The 21,969-nt window shown below is 64.0% G+C and overlaps 3 protein-coding genes across 4 annotated transcripts; all 3 read right to left on the bottom strand.

The window, feature by feature from the left end:
• Positions 1-7,725: 7,725 nt before the first annotated feature.
• On the bottom strand, positions 7,726-12,557 carry LOC104030589 (ras-related protein Rab-11A). The gene is made up of 6 exons (XM_075724604.1): positions 12,518-12,557; positions 9,031-9,135; positions 8,545-8,740; positions 8,276-8,469; positions 8,110-8,190; positions 7,726-7,865 (listed from the first exon to the last, which is right to left on the bottom strand). The coding sequence occupies exons 1-6, from the start codon at positions 12,555-12,557 to the stop codon at positions 7,726-7,728; spliced, it is 756 nt and encodes a 251-aa protein (XP_075580719.1).
• A 1,448-nt stretch (positions 12,558-14,005) lies between these two features.
• Positions 14,006-16,806, bottom strand: RAB25 (RAB25, member RAS oncogene family). The gene is made up of 5 exons (XM_075724293.1): positions 16,767-16,806; positions 15,489-15,684; positions 15,163-15,356; positions 14,921-15,001; positions 14,006-14,136 (listed from the first exon to the last, which is right to left on the bottom strand). Exons 1-5 carry the CDS (start codon positions 16,804-16,806, stop codon positions 14,006-14,008), a joined length of 642 nt encoding a protein of 213 aa, XP_075580408.1.
• An 872-nt stretch (positions 16,807-17,678) lies between these two features.
• LAMTOR2 (late endosomal/lysosomal adaptor, MAPK and MTOR activator 2) lies at positions 17,679-19,926 on the bottom strand. Of its 2 annotated transcripts, XM_075724408.1 has the most exons (4): positions 19,859-19,926; positions 18,315-18,477; positions 18,092-18,181; positions 17,679-17,795 (listed from the first exon to the last, which is right to left on the bottom strand). In XM_075724408.1, exons 1-4 carry the CDS (start codon positions 19,924-19,926, stop codon positions 17,739-17,741), a joined length of 378 nt encoding a protein of 125 aa, XP_075580523.1. In that variant the 3' UTR covers positions 17,679-17,738. The 2 variants fall into 2 exon arrangements, with proteins under 2 accessions (XP_075580523.1, XP_075580524.1); XM_075724409.1 differs by lacking the exon at positions 18,092-18,181.
• Positions 19,927-21,969: the final 2,043 nt, after the last annotated feature.

Here is a 21,969-nt window from a genome sequence, read left to right as displayed (position 1 = left end):
CCTCGCGCCCGCGGGCTCCGCGGGGCTGCGGCTCCGACCCGCCGCCCGGGCGTGATGGGCGGTGAAGGTTTGCTCTCGCTGTGGGGTGGATTTTTGGGGAGGGCAGGGGCTCGGGCGGAGGCTGGATGCTCTCAGAAAGCAAAGCTTGCGTTACCGCGTCAGCCCTCCCGCTCGCTTCCGCCCGGCTCTACGCCGCGCCCTGCCCTGTCCCAGGGAACCGGCGGCGAGTTTTGCCGTCGATTCGGTTCGCAGCAGCGTTTCCCAGAGCCCTGTAGAAAACTGCTCCTTGTCGGGGCCGAGCGGATTTGCGGCCCTTCCCGCAGCCTGGACGGGAGGGACCGGCGGCCGCTGCCAGCCTGGGCCTCCCCGGCAAGGGAGCGTGCCCGCGGGGCTGCTCTGCGGCCGAGGGCGGTGGCTGCCGTCCGGTGCCTCCCTTTGGGCTTTGGCTCCGTTTCTCTCTGCAGCCGAGCGGGCGGCAAGGACGGGAGGATTTGGTGCCGGCACCCGCGCCAAGCCTGATCTTGCAAACATCCACCGTCGTCCTTGCGGACCTACGGGCTTGCGCAGGAGCGGTGCCCTGCTGCGGCCGCGTTGGGCTCGTAGCCGGTGCCGTCAGCGGCCGGGGGACGAGCCAGCTTGCGCAGAGCCCCTGGCCAGCTTCGGCCCGGCCTAGATAGGTCAACGCTGCCCTTTCCGCTGCCCCCACGCCAGCGTGGGCACGTCTTGTGCGGGACAACTAGCGTCAGGCCGGCCTGGAGCGAGCGGCGTGCCCCCTTTCTAGCCGGCGCGGCTCTGAGCTTGCGAAGCACGTTGCTTGAATCCGGGAAAGCACTTCGGCGGGCGCGTAGCTTCAGCCGCATCCCCGTTTCGCGGGATCTCGGCCCGAGGAGCTGCTTTGCAGCCGGGCTGAGCAACCTGGGGCTCCCCGAGGGCTGGGGAGCACGGGGGGGGTCGCGTACCTGCACCGCAGAGCCGGCCCTCGTCCCGCTCCCCTTCCCAACGCGGCAGGCAGAGCGGGGATGCTTCTGCTCTGTTGCCTTTCAAAGAAGCATTTTAAAATAAGATTTTTTTTTTGTTTGTTTGTTTGTTTTTAACCAAAAAGGAGAAGAAAGAAAGAAAAAAAAAAAAAGTTTGAGTTGATGGGTATTAAAAAAAAAAAAGTTAATAATAATAAACATTCAAATTTATTTCATATAATCCTAGAGTAAAGATTAAAATAAAATTAACTAGTTCAAATAGTAGATGCTATCCATATTGTTTAATCTATAGTAGATCCAAGTGATCCCAGACAGAGCAGAATGTAAAATAAACTTGTAAACGAGATCAGCTATCATTTTTAACTTCCCCAGAAATTCCATCTTTTTTTGGTACTATTTTTCTGAAGCAAACAAATAAACGAACGAAAGCCTAACAAAATAGCAGACCACCGACTGGTACCTTCTGTCAATCAAAGTCCTGAAGTTATTTTTATAGAGGGGGAAAAAAAAAAAAAAAGGGATCTAATAATATGTATTTTTTTAAAAAGATACGTTTGGGTTTTTATGTTGCTTTTTTAAAAAAATATAAAGATTTGGCTAGTCACTGGACAAAATAAGAAAGAAAGTTTTAGGCCGTTATTTTTGCCTTATTCTGACCTCCAGCCTCGGGCTCGGAGCGTGAAATTTCAGAAAACGAAACGGTAAAAAGTTGCTGTTACTTTTCTCGTGCTCTTCTTGCTTTTTGAACTTCTCCAAGCCCCGAAGGCGTGGGAAGGTCCCCGTGACGGGCGGGGTGGGACCGTTCCTGGGTGGGAAGGCGAAGGAAAGGAAAATTGGATGAAGTCCCCTCTGTAACGTGACGGACAGAGCTGGAAGGCAGCGAGGTGCTGGCGCGAAGGCGCGGCGCTCCTCCGGTGCGTCCGCTGCGGGGCCGTGAATTAGGCTTTCTGCCCTCGGAGCCGGGCAGTAGACATAGGACAGTAGGGTTGGTTTGTTCCCTTTTTTTTTTTTATTTTTTTCCTTTTTTTTTTTTTTTTTTTATTTTTTTGGTTATATCTCGACCCGGTGAGGAAGCATCGCACCAGGGAGACGACGCGCACCTTGGGCTTCGTTAGCAACTGGCATCTTTCAGGATGCCGGATCGGACTTGTTGGGCGTCCTTTCTGTGCCGGATGCTCCCTTCAGGGAGCGATCGCTCAGCCCCAAATCGTCGGGTTCGAGCGCCGGAGCTGCGGGTGAAATGTTTGCAAAAGGCTCGGCTGGCCTGGGAGCTCTCCTTCCCGCGGCTGCGCCGGGCTGCGGCGTCCCCGAGCCCGCGGCTTTGCTTCCCGACAGCCGGCCCCCGCGCCGGCCCGCTCCGGGGAGGCTGAATTGGTGGCGAGCGCCCGGTTTTCGGCTGCGAAAGCCAGGGAGGAGGCTGGCGGCTCCTCTCGGCCGGTGCCGCGCGGTGGGCTCCGCGGCCGGACGCCCCGGTCCTCGCGGTGCCCAGAGCAGGACCGAACGGCTCCCCGAGCCGGCAGCCCGGCGTTCGGGCGCGAAGGCCGGACGGCGGCTCCGTTCGCACCGAGGGGAGCTTTTCCGCTGACGGCCGATCCGCTTTGGGCGCTTCGGGGCGGGGGAGCAGGACGCGCCCCGACCCGGCCCGCTGCTTCAGCCCTGGTCCTTACGTTTCAGAGCCAGGTCAGCGCTTTTCTCCGGAGCGTTGGTGACTGCTTGCCGCTGCACCAGAATCACCGTTTACGCAACATAACTCGAAAACGAGCGACCTAGCGTCAACTCCGTTATTATTAGAGAAGCAGAGCGTTGCAAAGAAAACGCTCTTGAAAGGTGCTTGGTTGCCTCTGGGTTTAGCTTTTGCTCCTATCCTCTGTCGTGGCTCAGCCGTAGCGAACCCAGGGATGTCCTGCAGTCCGGGAGCATCCGCAAGGATCCCAAAGCCTTCGAGAAACGCAGCAGCTGCCCCTGGCTCCCGTGCCCGCGGCCGGCGTGCCCGCTTCCGGGGTGGGACGAGGCGGCCGCTTACCAGCATTCACTCAGCAAAGCCATGCAATAGGTTAGGGCAGGAAGCGAAGACAGTTCTCATTCGGTTTCTGCGTATAGCACTGTGAATCAGAGATCACTCCACGCGACCCTTCCCGGCACGCCGGGGAGGTTTCGGAAAGCAGGGCACGATGTCTCCCGCGCTTTCGGAGGGGTTCGTGCTCGGTGGAATCAAGCGCCTGGGCCTTCCCTGCAGGGGCGGCCGGGCGGCCTGTTTGCTCTTTCATTTTTGTTTTTACCTCATTTTTTGGTTTTGATACTTGAAGAAGAGTCAGTGATTGACATTGTACAGTGATGCCCTGGACTGGAGAGTGGATGCACTTTATCGTAACTTGTATACTGATCGTGGGGTCCCATCCTGCCTCTGCCGAGCCCGCAGCAAGCTTTCCTGGGTGTCGGCACCGGCGGGAGCAGAGCCAGGATGGGCTGGTTCTTCCAAAAACCTTTCTAGGATGTTAGGGAGCAATCTCTGTGTTTTATTGTGGGTTTTCACATACTGTAGAAACTCGGAAGTCACGTTCTGCCATCAGTTGCCCTGGTGTGAAATTCAGTCGTAATTGCGCTGGGCTGACCAGTTTTGCCCGTGCCGTGACGGCTGGGGACGGCGGAGGTCGGGCAGCTCCTGCCTTTACTCCCGTGTATCTCACCCGTGTCGGTGGGGTTACTCTACTGGAATCTGAAGTCGCTTCAGCCCTGGCAGGCTGCGGTGTTACCGCTGCATCCACTCCAGCATCGCTTCGGGGCTGCTAACGGAGCAAATGGAAAGTCACCCCCAGTAAAGTGACACTAATGTAAAATCTGGAGTTGTTCCACTGCTGTTTGTGCAGGTATGAAAAATGAAGTCACCCTCCGACGGTGGCACCAGTTTATCAGGCAGCTGACGGCAGAATGTGTTTTCTGGTCTTGCGATGATGCTTTTGAAACAACTTGCAGAGAAACGGAGCGGCAAGACAGAGCAGCGCTTCGCGGCCGCGGAGATCTCTCGGCTCCCAGGAGCTGGGACGGAGAGAAACCGTCACAGGCTGCTTTGCTTGTCTGTGAAACGATTGGCACTTTCTTTTTTTTTCCTTTTTCCTTATGAATTCTGTTCAAGATCATTGTAAAAAAAGGGGGAAAAAAAAAAAAAATCCAGGGCCAGATCCTGTTTTGCAATTGAGGATTTGCTCCTGGGTTAAAAGCAGTGTTAAGCAAACATGAAAGGCAGCAGGCACGAATCCCGAACTATCGGGTCTGTTCGAGCCACGGCCACCGCAGCGCCCGTTCACGCTGCCGTGCCGCGGAGCTGAGTCCGATCCCAGGCCCAGACAAGGCAGGGAAATCCCCAGGGATGCTCAGAGCAGCCCCCAGGCACCCGGCTGCACGGTCGGTCGGGAGCCTTTGGGGCTGCAGAGGATTTCCTCCGGCTCTGCCCCGGTATCAAAGAGATCCAGGCTCCAGCTTGCTGCTGTTGGGACTCTGGCAAAGCAGCTCCGGTGGGATTTCCCATGTGAGATGTGAGCTAAAACGAAACCCAAGCCACCGGGGACCATCAGCAGCCGATCTCGGCGATACCCCCGCAGCAGCAGCGGCTTCCAGGGGAGCGCAGCCCTCCGCCAGCCCTTCATGGCTTTTGCTTGACCAGTACCACGTTGACTTTCGCTCGTCCTCGCTCAAAAACGCTGTACAAGTTTGTGTGTATCCGCTTTCCCACGGATCCGGGTGCTATCACACGGTCTCACTCCACGGTACTGCCAACCTTGCGCTGAGCCAGCCAGCCACAGAGTTGCCCGGCGTTAGCCTGGCCGTCCTGACTGTGTGGCCCTTCCATTTAAAGTCCATTCCCTATTATGTTGTGTTTGCTCTTTTTTTTTTTTCTTTTTTTCTTTTAACGTCATAGGAAACCTGTAGTCGGGATTGTTACTATTGGAAACCGATCACATGTTCCATCCAGGTATTTTCATCTCTCCGGCGTTACGCAAAAATAAAGGCCTGAGAGAGAGATATAACCGAACATAGAAGTAGAGTTAGGCTCGTTGTCTGAGTTTTGAGGCATATAGTATAAGGGGAGAAGGAAAAAAATTAAAATAAAAAATTAAAATAATGATGTTGCACAACTTGTAGAAAACAAAGAAGGGAAAGGGTTAATGTATTAAATGTGCTAAATTACATTAAGAACTTAATTTTATTAAAGTATTATTACTTAAGAATCTTGGTGTCTGCTCTTGGTTTCTGTCTCTTCACGCTTCAGGAGGGGGTCCAGGAGTGGTGCTTGGGAACGGGGCCCCTGGCCGGGCTCAGCTCCGGGGGCGGTGGGGCCGCAACCTCCTTCTCCCACCCCTCACGGGTCCCCCACGCCTGCGGCGACCCTTCTCGGGGGTTCATTACGGCAAAGGAGTTTCAGTCGCAAGACTAGCAGCTCCCCTGCGCCGGCTGCCGTTCCCGGTCCTGGTGGCAGCAAGGTCCCACGTCCATGAGCTTTGTGCGCAAACCTGTGCCTTGTTTCACCCTTCCCGCTACTTCATTCCAGCAGAAATCGTATAAAAGCTGGAAAACCTGGAACAAAACTGCGCTGCTGAGCCCGAAATTTTCTCCGTGAGCCTAAATGAGCTCGTCATCCCGTGCATCCATGCCAGCGCCTGGCTGGACGGCGCGTCTGACGGCAGCGAGCCCTGCGGGACACTTGGCTCAACCCGTGTCCCTTTGCGGCGCCGGGGGCAGCGTCCTTCCCCCGCGCACCCACCTTTCCTGGCAGCGGGGCTGACATCACCTCTTGGCACCGCGTTTCGGCGCGGGCAGATGGCGGTGCGGGAGGGGGTGGCTTTTGGCAGCTCTCCGTATAGCCGTGCCTCTCCCAGCCGGCGTGGGCACGGGGCAGAGCCCGGCTGGGTGGGATAATGACTGTCCCTCACCTGGGGACAGCGTCCAGCTGCGGTCAGACACCAACAGGACGCGGCCAAAGATGGGTCTGGGCAGCTCGGGGACGCGGCTGCCTCTGGGACAGAGCAGTGCTGCGGCGCAGGGACACGCTGCGCCACGATGGCTCAAGCCAAGGTGAAGATGCCGTGCCAGGGCTGGGGCGGTTGCGCTGTCGGCTGGAAAAAAAGGGGCGAGCTCAACCCAAAGGGGGCCGGCACCCGCGCGGCGCAGCCGTTTCCGCGCCCGGTTCGTGCACCCCCGCGCCACGGCAGCAGGATCCAACCTGCGCCTCTGAGCCTGAATTTCAAGCTCTCCCCTCCAGCCTCCCAGCAAGACACCCCCTTGCCCAGGCTATGGTCACACCTCCCTCCCTGCCCCTCTTCTTCCTCGCCTCTCGTGCCCTTCATCCCCTTCATCGCTTGGGGATGCTGCCCAGCTGCTCCGCGCCCAAGCGCGGGGCCGGAGCTGGGGCAGCTCCTGGCCTCAAGGAAGGACCCTTGCAGAGAGAGGAAGAGCCTCCAGCAGCAACTTTATTTGGGGATTTTGCCCCAATTCCTGTTTCATTGATAAATGGCGCCCCAAGGCAAGCCCCGGGCACAGATCCTGCCGGCACAGCTGAGAGAGACGGGGTGACCGCCATGGAGAGACAGAGCCCCCCCAAACCCCGTGCTGTGACGGGGGACGCGCTCCCACACCGGGGCTAATGGGAAGGGACAGGCTCTCCCAGCAAGGCCACCGCGGCACCTGCACCCCTCTTGATTGACACCTGCCAATCACCCGCTGACAGTGGCACGGGGCTCAGCCCAGTCCGTCCCAGCACCCTGGGCGATGTCGCCCTGTCCCCCAGGCAGGGGAGCGGGGCCATGCCACCCTGTGGGCGCAGCAGACGCTCCATCTAGTGGCAGCCATGTCCCCAGGCTGGGCCACGCTGTCACCAGCCCCCAGCCACCAGTGACAAAACACTCGAGTGGAGCAGGCTCGAGTCACGCAGGAGGCTCCTCGCAGGCCAGAGCCCAGGGACCCCGGGCGCCGGCACCACGGGGAGGTGTGCGCAGGGACCCGGCGCCCTCCCGCAGCCTCCCACCCACCAAAGCCCTGGGACCCCCTTGTCCCCTCCGCGGGGCTCCCCCCGAAGCACGTGCCCCCCAGGTCCCGGCTCCAGTGGGAGAGGCGCAGCTTCTCCCTGCGCCGCGGCTGTGCCGCAGGCACGCCTCAAAGCCTTCCTTCGTGTCCTCCCAGGCACGAGCAGGGCGTCACCCCCGAACACCGGGGTGTCCCGCTGCTGCCCCCGCAGCACCCCGAGGCACACCCAGCCCCTGGGGACGAAGGGGCAGGGCTGGGTGCAGGCGGTCATGTTGCTGCTCGCTTCACCAGGCAAAGGAAGGGTGCACCCAGTGTCCACCTCCCCACCCCACCCTGAAGGGCTGCACCCAGGGGTGCCGCAGAAATGTGGCACCCAACAAGGGAGGCGCAAGGTTTGGGCTTGTTCAGTGCCACCCTGAGTCACCCGGTGACTGTGCCTTCAGGGCTTAGAGGAAGCAGGGACACGAGGGGATGGCATGTCCCAAACCATGGGGAGGGACCCTGATGCTTCTCCTCCCCTCCCCATTTCTGTAGGTCCTACATAAAACACAAGGAGGGCAGCGCACAGGCAGCGTGATGGTGCACACAAGAGCAGCCGTGCGGGAGCAGGCACCAGGCTGCCCGGTTCTGGGGAGCTGCAGCCGGCAGAGGTAGAGGGTGAGAAGCGTGAGGCCGCCGGGTGCTGGGTGGTGGTGGTGGGGGGTGTCAGGGTGGGGGCACCCCAGGGGGCTCAGATGTTCTGGCAGCAGGGCCCCTGCCTGCCCTCCTGCTGCGTGGGCAGCACCCGGATGGGCTCGATGGTCGTGGTGGGGCCGAACTCTGACTCCGGCTGCCCGGTCATCTGCCTCTGGGACATGATGCGGTAGATCTCTGGCAGCAGAGAGAGAAGAAAGAAAAAAAAAAACCCACAAAAACATTTCTTTAAGTATATATTTCAGTGGGGGAGCTGCCCCCTCCCAAAACACACGGCTCAAGGGGTGCAAATGCCCGCATGTCCCCATCCAGGGGAGCAGGATCCCACCCCAGAACGCACAGCCAGGGTCCCCAGCAGGGTCCTGGGAGGACACAACGCCCCAAACCATCTCTGTTCCCCACTTTCTTGGCGGCCCCTTACCCGAGAGGATGTTGTGAAAAGCCGTCTCCACATTGGTGGAGTCCAGAGCAGACGTCTCGAGGAAGGACAGCCCGTTCTTCTCTGCAAGGACGGGGCGAGCTCAGGCGGGTGCCATGAGCTACACCTGCCCCGGGACGGGCAGGACGGGGCAGGACGGGGGAGATACCTGCAAAGCTCCTGGCCTCGTCGGTGGGCACAGCCCGCAGGTGCCGCAGGTCGCTCTTGTTGCCCACCAGCATGATGACGATGTTGGCGTCGGCGTGCTCCTGCAGCTCCTTCAGCCAGCGCTCGGCGTTCTCGTAGGTCAGGTACTTGGCGATGTCGTAGACGAGCAGAGCTCCCACCGCTCCCCGGTAATACCTGGGGGACAACGAGGGGACGGGGTCACAGCAGGGCCCCAGGTGAGGGATCCAGGTGGGGAGCAAGAAAACTCACGCCGAGGTGATGGCCCGGTAGCGCTCCTGCCCGGCCGTGTCCCAGATCTGAGCCTTCACGGTCTTGTTGTCCACCTGGATGCTCCTTGTGGCAAACTCCACCCCGATGGTGCTCTTGCTCTCCAGGTTGAACTCATTGCGGGTGAAGCGCGAGAGCAGGTTGCTCTTCCCCACCCCAGAGTCCCCGATGAGCACAACTGGGGGGGCACAAGCACAGTGTCAGCCCCCCGCCCCGCACACCCAGCAAAGGCATTTGCACCCTGCAGTGCCGACCAGCCCAGCAAACCCCCAAAACCGCCCGGCCTGGCAGGGATGGAGGGTCTCCCCATCTGCCCCACCTCCATTTCACCCAGGGAGAAGCTGCACGCGGGGAGCAGGGCCAGCAGCCACCTGTAAATACCCCTCAAGAAAATTCCTGCCACGGCCTGGATGTTGCCGGGGTTTCCTTCCCAGCACCAGGGACGGGAAGGCGCCCGTACGCACCTACGTACACAGCCCAGGCGGAAAACCAGAGCCAGGACCTGTGTGGAGACAGCCAGGCCAGAGGGGCCAAGCAGAACTGGGTCTCCTTTTTCCAGCCCAAGCGCCAACCCTGAGGGCACATGAGAGGACTTAAAGACCTGGGCTGAAAGGAAGCATCCTCCTCCTCCTCCTCCTCCTCCTCTGCTGCTACTGGTCCAGCCCATGAGCCGGGAAGTCCCTGGGTGGGGGCTTAAGTGCATTTTCTGCCTGTCCCAGATCTGGCCGGTTCCTGTAAAACCTGGTGCAACAGGCTCTGGGGAGGCTTTATCACGCAGCTCCTCTGTCAAGTTTGTTGAGTTTATGACTCAACAGGTTTTGATTTTTTTTTTTTTTAAATTTTAATCCCCCCTTTCTGATTCTGTTCATTCTCCAGGTGCACTCAAACGCAGCCCGCTTCGCTTCACCCACCCTTGTGGGACCGAGCTTGGGGGACACTTCCCACCGGGATCAGACAACGGCAGGGCTGACATCGCAACCATCCAGTGACCACGCCGGCGAGAACGCCGGAGCAGCGACACCAGCAAGGGACCACCGGGCACGCCACGCCGTGGCACTCATCGCCAGGGCTGCAAAGCACGCTGCAGGCTTTGCCTGGGGTTTGCAGCAAGATGCATCCGCAGTCATTCGAGGCTCAGGAGCCACCATCTTCCAAGGATGTTGCTCCGCGTCCTGGATAACCCCTTCCCCACTGGCTCCAGCTCCTAGGCGTTTGGCTCCCTTGCACGGGCTGGGATGCAAAGCCTCCGCCAACGTAGCCACCCCCTTGCCAAAACCCTCGTTGCAGGGCAGCCAGTGAATAGCATTGCTCCACGAAGCCCGACAGCGTGCGGAGCGGCTCCCTGTGACCACCGAGGGTGGCTGGAAGGCGCCGGAGCCTTGCTGGCAACCAGCGTGTCAGGGCAGCTGGTGACAGAGGGGAGGGTGGCTCCTCCACGCAGCACTGAAAGCCGCTGCGTGCTACGTGGAGGCCCAGGAGGACCATGACAGTCTGGGCTACCCTGGCCAAACCGGTACAAAAATGCAGGCCAGCGAGGAGCAAGGTTCGTTAACGCTTACCAAGCCTCGCTGCTTTGATCCAGGCTTGGCGTTTAATCAACGGGAAGTTGCCACTTCCCCCGGCTCAACTGCCGCATCCCCTATGCCGGCAGTGCCGTGCTCCCGCTGCCCGCGGCCCCGAGCACCTCCATGGCCCGGGGACAGGAGGGCAGCGCTGCTGGTGCCCGCAAGAGCCCTGCCTGCCAGGAGACAGCACGAAAGTACGGCCAGGGGAAACTGAGGCACGAGCGTGCCGTGCTGCATCACCCTTGCAGCCAGCAAAAAACGTATGGGAATAGGAAAGCCTGAGGGAACTGGGCTGGGGGAGGGAGGAAGGAGCAGAGCCAGCCCATGCCGGGGCAGACGCTGACCTTGCGCAGCCTGCCACGGCCACGGCACGTTCCTGCGGGCTTTGCACCGCGCCAGGGATGCAGGGAGGGGTTGGATGGGGCGGGGATCCAGCAGCCTCCCGGGCACCTCGCTGCAGAGGGGGTACGTGCCCAGCCCCTGAGCTTGAAGGGCAAGAGGGACTCGAGCAGCACCCTCCACCCCACGCACGAAAGCGTTGGGCGCACTCAGCCCTGGCTGCCTCTGAACACGCAGCGTTGAGCTGTCGAAGGTGGCGAGCACGCACCCCGTGAGCGCCGGTGAAACACCCTCGACGCACCACATCCCGGAGGCAGGGATGGAAAGAGCCTGGAGCTCCGCACAGGGGCCCCGAGGAAGGGTCCAAGGAGCAGCCATGCCCAGGGCCGTTTCTCATCTATCCCGAGCCCCTCCCGGAGCATCCAGGGCCTTCCCCTGAGCACAGCTGGAACTTGCATCGTGCTTTGCAACAGAAGGCGGCAGCTGATGCTCCCATCGCAGTGGAAATCAGGATAACGCTGCTTCGAGCGGTGCCCACCTCCCATTTCTCAGGGGGAGAAGCTGGTCTCAGCAGAGCCGGCTAACCCCAGAGACCACTGGCCCAGCTCCGTGCCCCTAAACATTGCGTCTCCCTTGGACTTTCCTCCTACTTCAGGAGGGACGAGCAGACCTCACATTCAAAACTGAGTTCTCTTCTTTTTTTAAGGACTCCAGAGATCACCACGAGACTGAGGAGGGGAATGCAGAGCCCAGCGCCGAGCTGCCCTCAGCCCTGGCTCCCATAGGATCACAGGGAAGGGACGGGCCCCCCAGGAGGACAACGCGCCGGGGCCATCCCAGAGCCGCTCTGCTAACGCAACGCTGGGTGAGAAGCAAAGGACGCGCCAGCCGGAGCAGCTCCTGCCCGGAGCCTTGCTCCAAGGCATGACCCAGCTCCGGCTGCATCAGAGTTTCCCCCTCGCCAGGTCCCAGAATAACTCCGGAGAGGAGGATTTTCCTGGGCAGGGGCCAGGGGAGGTGTGCGAGGAGCCAGGGGCTACTGTCGTGTCGGTGGCTGGAATTACTCGCGGCCTTTCTGGCAGGGCTGCACAAGGGAGGCTGACTCACGGCCGGCCGCCGGGTGATCTCACTCCCCAGCTTTTATTGCTCGGGAAGTTGTGACATTGCCAAGCTGTCCCCTGGCTTCCCCCAACGCCACGGCACGGCGGCCAGTGCAAGGGGAGAGCTGCTAACAGCAGAGAAAGCCGGCATGCACAGGGGATGGCAGCTCGGATGGGGATGCTCCACAGGGACGCTGGGCTCCTACAGCCGGGAAAACCAACGTTGTGCCTCCAAGGGCCCAGCCCCATCCCCCCTTGCACACCGGAGAGGTGACACCGTGACCAGCACCGGGAAGGACGACCTCGGAGCCCTGGATCCCTTTCCTTAACCGCAGCTGGGCGAGCAGCACAGCTTTTCCTCTTGGGATTGCTCCCTCAGCCCCCAGAACTGCTCCTCCCAGCCCAGCCACGCAGGGGAGGGCACCCAAACCCGCTCAGAGGGGCTCGGGAGCCGGCACAGCACCCGCGGTGCCACAGGGACCAGTGATCCCCACCACCCCTGCCTCCTCGGGCTGCGCCGGGGACCAGCACGCTGCCACGGGCACGGCCACCCCTCCCCTGGATGCTGCACCCAGGGGAGGGCTCCAGAGCCCTCCCGCAGCAGTAACGAGCGGCTTTAATTAGCGCTAGGGCCACGGCCAGCCACCCACACCCAGCAGCCACAGACCAGCTCTATGCAAACCCTCGGACCACGGCAGCGTTTCAGCCTCCAGCCTGAGGCCCCAGCACCACCAGTACCCACCACCCCTCCGCCCAGCACAGGGGAGCACCCCAGCAAGCTCCCCCAGGTCCCCAGTACTGGGAGCAGTGTGTTGTATCCCAGCACAAGCCAAAGCCCCGGCTCCATCCCGAGGGCGCTGCATGGACGCAGCACCGCCCGCAGCAGGCTGAGACCGAGCACAACTCATTGCAGGCATGGCCAGAGCAGCACAAGCAGGGCGGGAGACCCACCTTTGAAGAGGTAGTCGTACTCATCGTCCTTGCCCCGCATCTCGCCCAGCACCACAGCCTTACTCCCACTGGGACAACTGGGATTTCCGGGCCTTATCCCAGCCCTGGCAGGGGCTGTCCCCTGAGCCCCCATTGGTGGCCACAGCCCTTCCTCCTCCGCACCCATTGGCGGCCAGGGCTGCCCGTCACCGCCCAGGTGTGCTCACCTAGGCCAGGTAAGGGGAGAGGGGGCAGGTATGCGGCTGCTCCCATGGGCGAGGGCTCTGCTCCCTGCTCGGCACCGCCGTGCTTTCCCCCAGGGCTCTGGGGCGCGTCGCATCGGGGTGGCCTCACGCAAAGTGCTGCACGGCAGCAGGGAAAGGCCACCACCGCGCGCACCTGTGCCACCGATGGGGACGGTCATGGCCACGGTCTCCATGCAGAACCACGGACGCGAAATGGGAGCTGGGCCACACGTCTTGCGCGGTACAAAGGGAAAGCGAGTGCCCCGAACGAGAGGAAAATATGGAGAATCCAGCAGCAATTCTCCCATTTCTGAGGGCTTTTGGATAACTGGCTGAGGCCAAGTCACGGTTTGGACGGATAAACTGCCAGCCGTCCCCTATAAGCCATCGAGGGCGTGGGGAGGTGGACTGGGAAAGGTTGTGTGAGGAGGGGGTGCAGGGGGACCACAGCATCGCGCTGGGCTGCCTGGGTGACCGCAACCTCCAGCATGTCATGGAGATGGGGATCAGGGGATGGGACCACAAACACGCAGGAATTCCAGCTCAGCCAACCTGCATTTCGCAAGTCCTTTAATGGTTGCGTCACCGTTGTGCTGGACACGGAGCTGCTCCCGGGTCCCTTGGCACCAGGCTCTGCACTGAGCCCTGTCCCACCGTGCAGATGGGAGGGACCTTCGCCAGGTCCTGCCGTCACCCTTGTCCCATGGCTGGGATGGGGACAGAGGTGTGCCGAGGACTGCCACTTCGCTCCTTAGGGCTTGGGATGACCCCAGAGCAGTCCCCGGTGGGGATGGAGACCTGCGGGGACAGCCACATCCCCAGCGCGTGGCACAGCGTGGCCCCGCGGGAGCAACCCCAGGGCCAGACGCAATCGGAGCGGCTCCCGTCGCTGGCACGACGCTGGCCAGAACCGCCTGGCTCCTTCCTTCCCCAGCAGTGCCTCGGGGGTATCCGAGTCCTTTGCACCGCGGGTCCGGAGGGGCTGGGAGGTCCGTGCGTGATGGTGGTGATGCTAATCAGGACCCAGCAAAAACGAAGCAGACAGAGCAGAGCTGCTGGCACTGGCGCTTCTCACCGTTTATGGCAGAATTTAGCCACCGTCTGGTCCCCGCTGCCCCAGGACGGGGGTGGCACCGCAGGCTGGGTGACACCAGCCTGTGCCGGTGGCCAGACGAGTCTGCGCAGAGGCAGACCCAGCTCTACGCCACTGGCACGTCCCGGGGCTGTGGGGGTCCCCGGGGGCTTCCCGGGGTGCCCGGCCAGCTCAGAGGGCCACGCAGCACGGGCGCTTCTCCGTCTGCGCTGGGGCCGTGCTCTCCGGGCTCTCGCTGGCAAGCGACACCGTGTTGCTTTGGCTGCTCCTCTGCTTCTGCTTCTGCACTTTGTGGAAGATCTCTGCAAAACACGAGGTGCCGGGGGGACGTCTGTGCGTCAGCCAAGGGTCCCCCGGGGGAGCAGGGACAGCTTCGAGCCTGCAGCCCCCGTTGCTCGCCTGCTGGCCCGCTGCTTGGCATGTCGGCACCTCTCCTTCCCCTTTATGCAGCAGAGGGGACGTGTTGAGGGGTGACAAGGGAGCAGCTCCCCCAAGTTGCATCCCTGTGGTGCCTGGGGAACACCCTGCGCTTAGGCAATTTCCTCTTGCCCAACCTGGGATTAGTGCTTCACCCTGTGCCAGTGCTGGCAGCTCGCCGGGCCAGGCTGGCTCGGCACTGTACGGCACGGCACGGCATGGTGCACCTCGCCGTGCTCCTGCCCCGATGCTGCTGGCTGCCATTCCTGGAGAGGTGCTCCTGGCCAAGCATGACCCCTCTCCATCCCTGTCCCCCCAGGTCCCCGCGGCCGGTTCAGCAGGGTGCTGGAGACGTTGAGTCAGGAGCGCAGGATAACAGGAAGGGGGACCGGAGATTACAGGGGGAGAAGGAGCCCCCGGGGCTTCGGGGATGCCCGGGGGCCATGAGAACAAAGCCATGGGTGCAGAGAGCGAAACGCCCAACACGAAAGGCCAGAAACCAAACCAGCCAGAAAGACAACACTGAAACCAGCCCCAAAGAGCTCACGTGGAGGAGGGCAGAGGAGAGACGCGCCGCACATCCTCTGCCCGGCCCTGCGTCCCCGGTAAGGGACCCCGCAACGCCCCGGTCCCCGGAACCCCGCTGCACCACGGTGCCCGTGCATGTACCCTTCAGGATGGTCTCGAACGCCTGCTCGACGTTGGTGGAGTCCAGCGCCGAGGTCTCGACAAACAGCAGCCCGTTGTTGTCTGCAAGGAGAGGAGTCCCTCGAGACGACTGCAGACCCTGGCGAGGGCACGGCTCCATTTCGGAGCCCCTTTAGAGATGTTCGGGTGCCCGCGTTGGTGCGGGTCCCTGCTACCAGGGAGGATCCCAAGACCCAGCCCCGCGGCGGGGTGCCAGCCCGTACCTGCAAACATTTTCGCCTCCTCCATGGGCACCTCCCGAGTCTGCGCAAGGTCGGTCTTGTTCCCCACCAGCATGACAACGATGCTGGGCTCGGCGTGGTCGTACAGCTCCTTCAGCCAGCGGTCCACCACGTCGTACGTCTGGTGCTTGGTGATGTCAAAGACGACCAGCGCACCCACGGCCCCCCGGTAATACCTATGGGAGAACCCCACCATCACCCCATGCTCCGGACACCCCCCACAGCATCCTCACCTGTGGGGCTCAACTACGAGGGCATCACCACCCAGGTACCGGGGGCAGCCCCGATTTCAGGCATCCCATCCTTACGCGGAGGTGATGGCGCGGTACCGCTCCAGCCCGGCCGTGTCCCAGATCTGAGCCTTCACCATGGCGTCTCCCACCAGGACAGTGCGGGTGGAGAACTCCACGCCAATGGTGGTGCGGCTGTCGTGGTTGAACTCATTGCGGGTGAAGCGGGAGAGCAGGTTGGTTTTGCCCACCCCAGACTCCCCGATCAGGACGACTGCGGAAGGAAGGGAGAAAGCCCACTGGAGCTGTCGAGGAGGGGAGAGGGCTGCTCCAAGATGCTTCGCTAATTCAAAAAACCCTTTCTGACCCGAGCCAGACCAGCCAGCAGCTTGTTGCCCTGGCACGTGGCAGCCGGAGCACCGCAGCTGCCGGCACGGGGTGCACAGGCATCCCCCGTCGCCTGATGACCCCAGACCTGGGCATGGAGGCTGAGCAGGAACGCGGGTACAACACCCGGCGTGGTCGCTCCATCAGCAAACGGGGGTCCCGTCCCTGCCTCACGAGCTCTCAGCCCTTACAGTGTGGCTGAGCCACGTCTGCTGAGCCCACCCATGCTCCCCGTCTGCTGCCGTGGCCCCAGCGCCGTTCGGGGGGTTCTTGGCTACCAGGCTCCGGGCAGCAGTAGCAAGGCGAGGACGCTGGCAAGCCCCGGCTCACGCCACTGCGGTGGGCGCCCAGGACTGGCGGCACACCGGAGCCCGTCCATCTCCACTTGCCCAAGGGGAACACCGAGGTCCAGCGGGGTCTGGCCAGCAGCGCCCAGCCCACGCAGGACGCCGGGGCCCCTTGCCCGCAGAGCTCAAGCTGGGGGGCATGAGGCTGCGCCCCTGTTTCTCCAGCTCAGGTTTGACCCCCGCGTCCTCTGCGTGTGCCACCACCCAGGTCACCGCAGCAGGACTTTTAAACGCCCGCTTTCAGGGGTTAATGAGCTTGCACGGAGTTTATGTCTCGCATGCTCAGCCCCCCCCGCATGCCAGCAATTCGCCCGGCGTCCCGCGTGTGCGGCCTCGGGGTGGGCACGGGTCTCCCCGTGCCCCCGCGGACCCCAGTGCCGTTCGCCAGCCCTGACCCCGCTGCCGTCAGCCGGGGACGCGGCCGAGGCCGGTGCCGGCTCCCCGATACCCTGACCCTTCGCAACTCCCGGCGCACACCGGAGCTGCGGGGAGAAGTCAACAACACATTCAGGACATGGCAGCCCGGGGGGGGAAGGCACCTCAATTCCCTCCCCGCAGCCCCTGGCCTCCCGCTCCGTCTCTTTTGGGGATGGGGGGGGTTCGCGTCGAGCCCAGGACTCACCCTTGAAGACAAAGTTATAATCCTCCTCGGCGCTGCCCATGTCGCCCCAGCTGCCGCCCGCCCTTGCCGGGGCTGCCGCCGCTTGGTTTCCTCCTTCCCGCTGCAAAGCCTCGAGCGGACGGTGCAGGGCGGGCTGGGCGCCGAGGGAGGAGATGGAGGGGGCAAAGTTTCTTCTCTATCGGGAAGCGAGTGGGAAGCGAGCAGGGTCTGGGGGAGCAAGGAGGGTCCAGGGGAGCGATGGCAAGGCCGGCCGGGTTGGCGGTGCAGGGCGGCGGGTTGACTCAAGGGGTGGGACCGGGTGTCGCAGCGCAGGTTGGGCAGGTAGTGTCACCCCTGGGACCGTCACGGGGCGGCCGGAGGAGGAGCCGGGGCCTGATCCTGGCCGCTGAGGCCGGCGCAGGCCGGAGCGCGGGGCGAGCTGGGGCAGCGTGGGCGGCCGGGCCAGAAGCAGAGCCCCCCGCTCAGCCTGGCTCCAACCGGCTGCGGACGCGTTTCCTCGCCTCTGCTGCCATCGTGTGAAAGCCGGGGAAACTGGGGAAGGGAAGGAGCCCCCGCCACCCCCCACCACCCCAATGCAGCCGGGCAGGGGTGCAGGGGGGCTCAGCTCTGTTGCACCCGCTCCCCCTTGACAGGAGCAGCCCCTCGAACCCCCTGCCCAGTTTTTCCCCAGGGCGACGGCTCATTGCGGAGCTGCGGGCAGCCCGAGTACCCCCAAGCCCGGCCAGGCGTGCGTTACCCCCCAGCTCCTCCTTTTATTCACAAGAGACACAGAAGGACGCAAGCAGCAGACACACTTTTATTCCCCTCCCGCATTTTTTTGCTCCCCCCACCTTATTTTTAAAGGCCGCACCAAACCAAGACCGAGCTCCGGGATGCCCGTGGGGCCATTCACCCCCGCAACCCGCGCCAGCGATGGCATCAAAGCAAACGGCCTTTGCACGGCGGCAACTCCGAGCCCCTCGGCTCCCGTGCTCAGGATGCGGCCACCTGCGTGAGCGGCTCCTCCAGGTACTGGACCAGCGCCTGCGCCTGCGAGCAGAGAGCGGCGTGAGCGGTGCCGAGGCACATTTTGCAACCTGCGCGCACATCGCCCGCGTGCTTATTTTAATTTATATTTCTTTTTAGAGCCTTAAAAAGGTGCGGTGCGGCGCCTGGGCTGGCACGGCGGGACAGAGGAGCCTCTGCAAGGAGGAAAGAGGCGTCCCAGGCACGGCAGCTTCCTCCACCACTCCCATCCTCATCCTCATCCTCCTCAATAGCTCTTTCCCACCCCACAGCGGGAATGCCGCCCTGCGGCCCCCTGGCCTCCTCCCCACCAGCATTACCTTGGCCTTCAGCATCCCAAATCCAACTGTCTCCTTCGCGTACATGCAGAGCAGCAGGTTTGCCACCCGTGTGATGGCCACTCGCCCCTCCTGCCCAGGGAGAAACAGCACCCATCGCACCCCCGGCTTGGCAGGGACCGCCGGCGGGGTGCCAGGGGACCCCCAGGGCCGCGGCAGCGCCGGGGTCCCCAGGGAGGGGAGGGCAGCCCCCAGCCCCACGTACCATGCAGTCCATGAGGATGAATTTGAGGTTGTCCTCGTTGAACGCCTGGTGCCCGTTCTTGTCGTAGGCCACCCAGATGTTGCTGGCGATGGCCGCGGTGACCCTGGCATCAGTGTCCCCGTAGCCCGAGTAGGCGAGCAAGGACCCCTCGTTGTTCAGGAGCCTGGAAATGAGGAGGGGGGGGCGAACCGGTGGCAATAAACCCAGCAGGGTACCGGACCCCATTGCAGTGCCAGGGGGCTGAGCGAGCCCCCCCCAGCCCCGTCCCCTGCCCTGCATTGCTCCCAGGACACCCCCCATTTGCAGGGGATTTTGGCAAGGGGAGGGGGCAGCTTGAAAGCCAAGAAGCTCTGGGGTGGCCCCAGCCCCAAGCAGGGCAGCGCGGGTCTGCAGTGGCTGCACCTGTTGCAGCAGCAGGACCGGCTGCAGACCGGGTGCAAGCCTGGCAGGCAAGCACTGTGCACCGTGCGTGGCCCTGGCACTGTGCACCATGCACAGCCCCGGCACCGTGCATGGCCCTGACACTGTGCACAACCCCAGCACCACGCATAGCCCCGGCATCGTGCACAACCCCGGCATCGTGCACAACCCCAGCACCATGCACAGCCCCAGCACTGTGCATGGTCCTGGCACCGTGCACCATGCACAGCCCCGGCAAGGTGCACAACCCCAGCACCGTGCATGGCCCTGGCACTGTGCACAACCCCAGCACCATGCACAGCCCCAGCACCGTGCATGGCCCTGGCACTGTGCACAACCCCAGCACCATGCACAGCCCCAGCACCGTGCACAACCCCAGCACCGTGCACAGGCCCTGGCACCATGCACAGCCCCGGCACCATGCACAGCCCTGGCACCATGCACCATGCACAGCCCCAGCACCATGCTTGGCCCTGGCACCATGCATGGCCCAGCACCGTGCACCGGGCATGGCCCAGCACCGTGCATGGCCCAGCACCACGCACCGTGCACGGCCCCAGCACTGTGCATGGCCCCAGCACCGGGCACAGCCCCAGCACCGTGCATGGCCCCAGCACCGGGCACGGCCCCAGCACCGGGCACTGTGCATGGCCCAGCACCGTGCACGGCCCAGCACCGGGCATGGCCCAGCACAGGGCATGGCCCAGCACCACGCACCGGGCACGGCCCCAGCACCATGCACAGCCCCAGCACCGTGCACGGCCCAGCACCGGGCACGGCCCCAGCACCGGGCATGGCCCAGCACCACGCACTGTGCATGGCCCAGCACCGTGCACGGCCCAGCACCGGGCACGGCCCCAGCACCGGGCATGGCCCAGCACCACGCACTGTGCATGGCCCAGCACCGTGCACGGCCCAGCACCGTGCACGGCCCAGCACCACGCACCGGGCACGGCCCCAGCACCACGCGTGCCCCTTGCAGCCCCCTCGCTGCCCCGGGGGGGCCATTCCCAGGGCATTGCGGGGCTGTGGGCGATTCCTCGCAGCACGATCGCCCCGCGCTGAGCGGGACCCCCGCGCCCGGGCGGGGGGGAAGCAGCCCCTCGCCCCCAGCCCCTACTCACAGGGTGCTCTGGACCCCGCCGGTGTTGGCCTGGCTCAGCACCTGCGTGAGGGCTTTGGGGCGCAGCATGGCCGCGGCCGCCCCGTCCCGGCCCTGCGATGGCGGGGCCGGACCGAGCGGGCTCCCCCGTCAGCGGGGCCGTGCTCTGCCCGGAGCACGCTGGGACTTGTAGTCCCTGGCCCAGGGACGCCATGAGGCCTGCGGCGGGGGCCCGGCCCCGGGGTGCTGCCCCGGCACCCAGCGCCCGGCACCCAGCCCCCGGCACCCAGCGCCCGGCACCCAGCACCCAGCACCCAACACCCAGCACCCAACACCCAGCACCCAGCACCCAGCCCCCGGCACCCAGCCCCCAGCACCCGGCACCCAGCGCCCAGCCCCCAGCCCCCGGCACCCAGCCCCTAGCACCCAGCACCCAGTGCCCAGGTCCGAGCACCCAGCTCCAAGCACCCAGCGCCCAGCGCCCGGCACCTGGCCCCCGGCCCCCAGCTCCCAGCCCCCAGCCCCCAGCACCCAGCGCCCGGCACCCAGCCCCCAGCACCCAGCACCCAGCACCCAGCACCCAACACCCAGCGCCCAGCACCCAGCCCCCAGCACCCAGCCCCCAGCCCCCAGCACCCAGCACCCAACACCCAGCACCCAACACCCAGCCCCCAGCGCCCGGCACCTGGCCCCCGGCCCCCAGCTCCCAGCACCCAGCACCCAGCCCCCAGCACCCAGCGCCCGGCACCCGGCCCCCGGCCCCCAGCACCCAGCTCCCAGCACCCAGGCCCCAGCCCCCAGCCCCCAGCACCCAGCACCCAGCACCCAACACCCAGCCCCCAGCCCCCGGCACCCAGCCCCCAGCACCCGGCACCCAGCACCCAGCCCCCAGCACCCAGCACCCAGCGCCTGGCACCCAACACCCAGCGCCCAGCACCCAGCCCCCAGCACCCAGCCCCCAGCCCCCAGCACCCAGCACCCAACACCCAGCACCCAACACCCAGCCCCCAGCGCCCGGCACCTGGCCCCCGGCCCCCAGCTCCCAGCACCCAGCACCCAGCCCCCAGCACCCAGCGCCCGGCACCCGGCCCCCGGCCCCCAGCACCCAGCTCCCAGCACCCAGGCCCCAGCCCCCAGCCCCCAGCACCCAGCACCCAGCACCCAACACCCAGCCCCCAGCCCCCGGCACCCAGCCCCCAGCACCCGGCACCCAGCACCCAGCCCCCAGCACCCAGCACCCAGCGCCTGGCACCCGGCCCCCGGCCCCCAGCACCCAGCGCCCGGCACCTGGCCCCCGGCCCCCAGCACCCAGCACCCAGCACCCAACACCCAGCACCCAACACCCAGCCCCCAGCCCCCAGCACCCAGCACCCAGCACCCAACACCCAGCGCCCAGCACCCAGCCCCCAGCACCCAGCACCCAGCCCCCGGCCCCCGGCCCCCAGCCCCCAGCCCCCAGCCCAGGCCGCGGCGGGCTGTGGCCACCCAAGGGGGGCGAGGTGAGCCTGGCCAGGGGGGAGCGCTGGGGTGGTCCAGACACCCCCAAACTCTAACCCCCCCCACCCCGCCCCGGCCGGCCAAGCGTGGCCGTTGGCACCCGGCTCTGGGCGCCCGGGTCTGGATCAGTCCCGGCAAAATGGGGGGTGCGGGATGGACCCAGCTGATGAGGGGGTGCAGGATGGGTCCGGTTAATGAGGGGGTGTGGGATGGGTCCGGTTAATGAAGGGGGTGCAGGATGGGTCCCACTAATGAGGGGGTGCGGGATGGGTCTGGCTAATGAGGGGGTGCGGGATGGATCCAGTTAATGCGGGGGTGCAGGATGGATCTGGCTGATGAGGGGGTGCAGGATGGACCCAGCTAATGAGGGGGTGCAGGATGGATCCAGCTGATGAGGAGGTGCAGGATGGATCTGGCTGATGAGGGGGTGCAGGATGGACCCAGCTAATGAGGGGGTGCAGGATGGATCCAGCTGATGAGGAGGTGCAGGATGGATCTGGCTGATGAGTGGGTGCGGGATGGACCCAGCTAATGAGGGGGTGCAGGATGGATCCAGCTGATGAGGGGGTGCAGGATGGATCCGGCTGATGAGGGGGTGCAGGATGGGCCCGACTAATGAGGGGGTGCAGGACGGGC

Source organism: Pelecanus crispus, chromosome 22, assembly GCF_030463565.1.
Source record: "Pelecanus crispus isolate bPelCri1 chromosome 22, bPelCri1.pri, whole genome shotgun sequence".
Lineage (NCBI taxonomy): Eukaryota > Metazoa > Chordata > Aves > Pelecaniformes > Pelecanidae > Pelecanus > Pelecanus crispus.
This window is presented reverse-complemented; position numbering and strand designations above follow the sequence as displayed.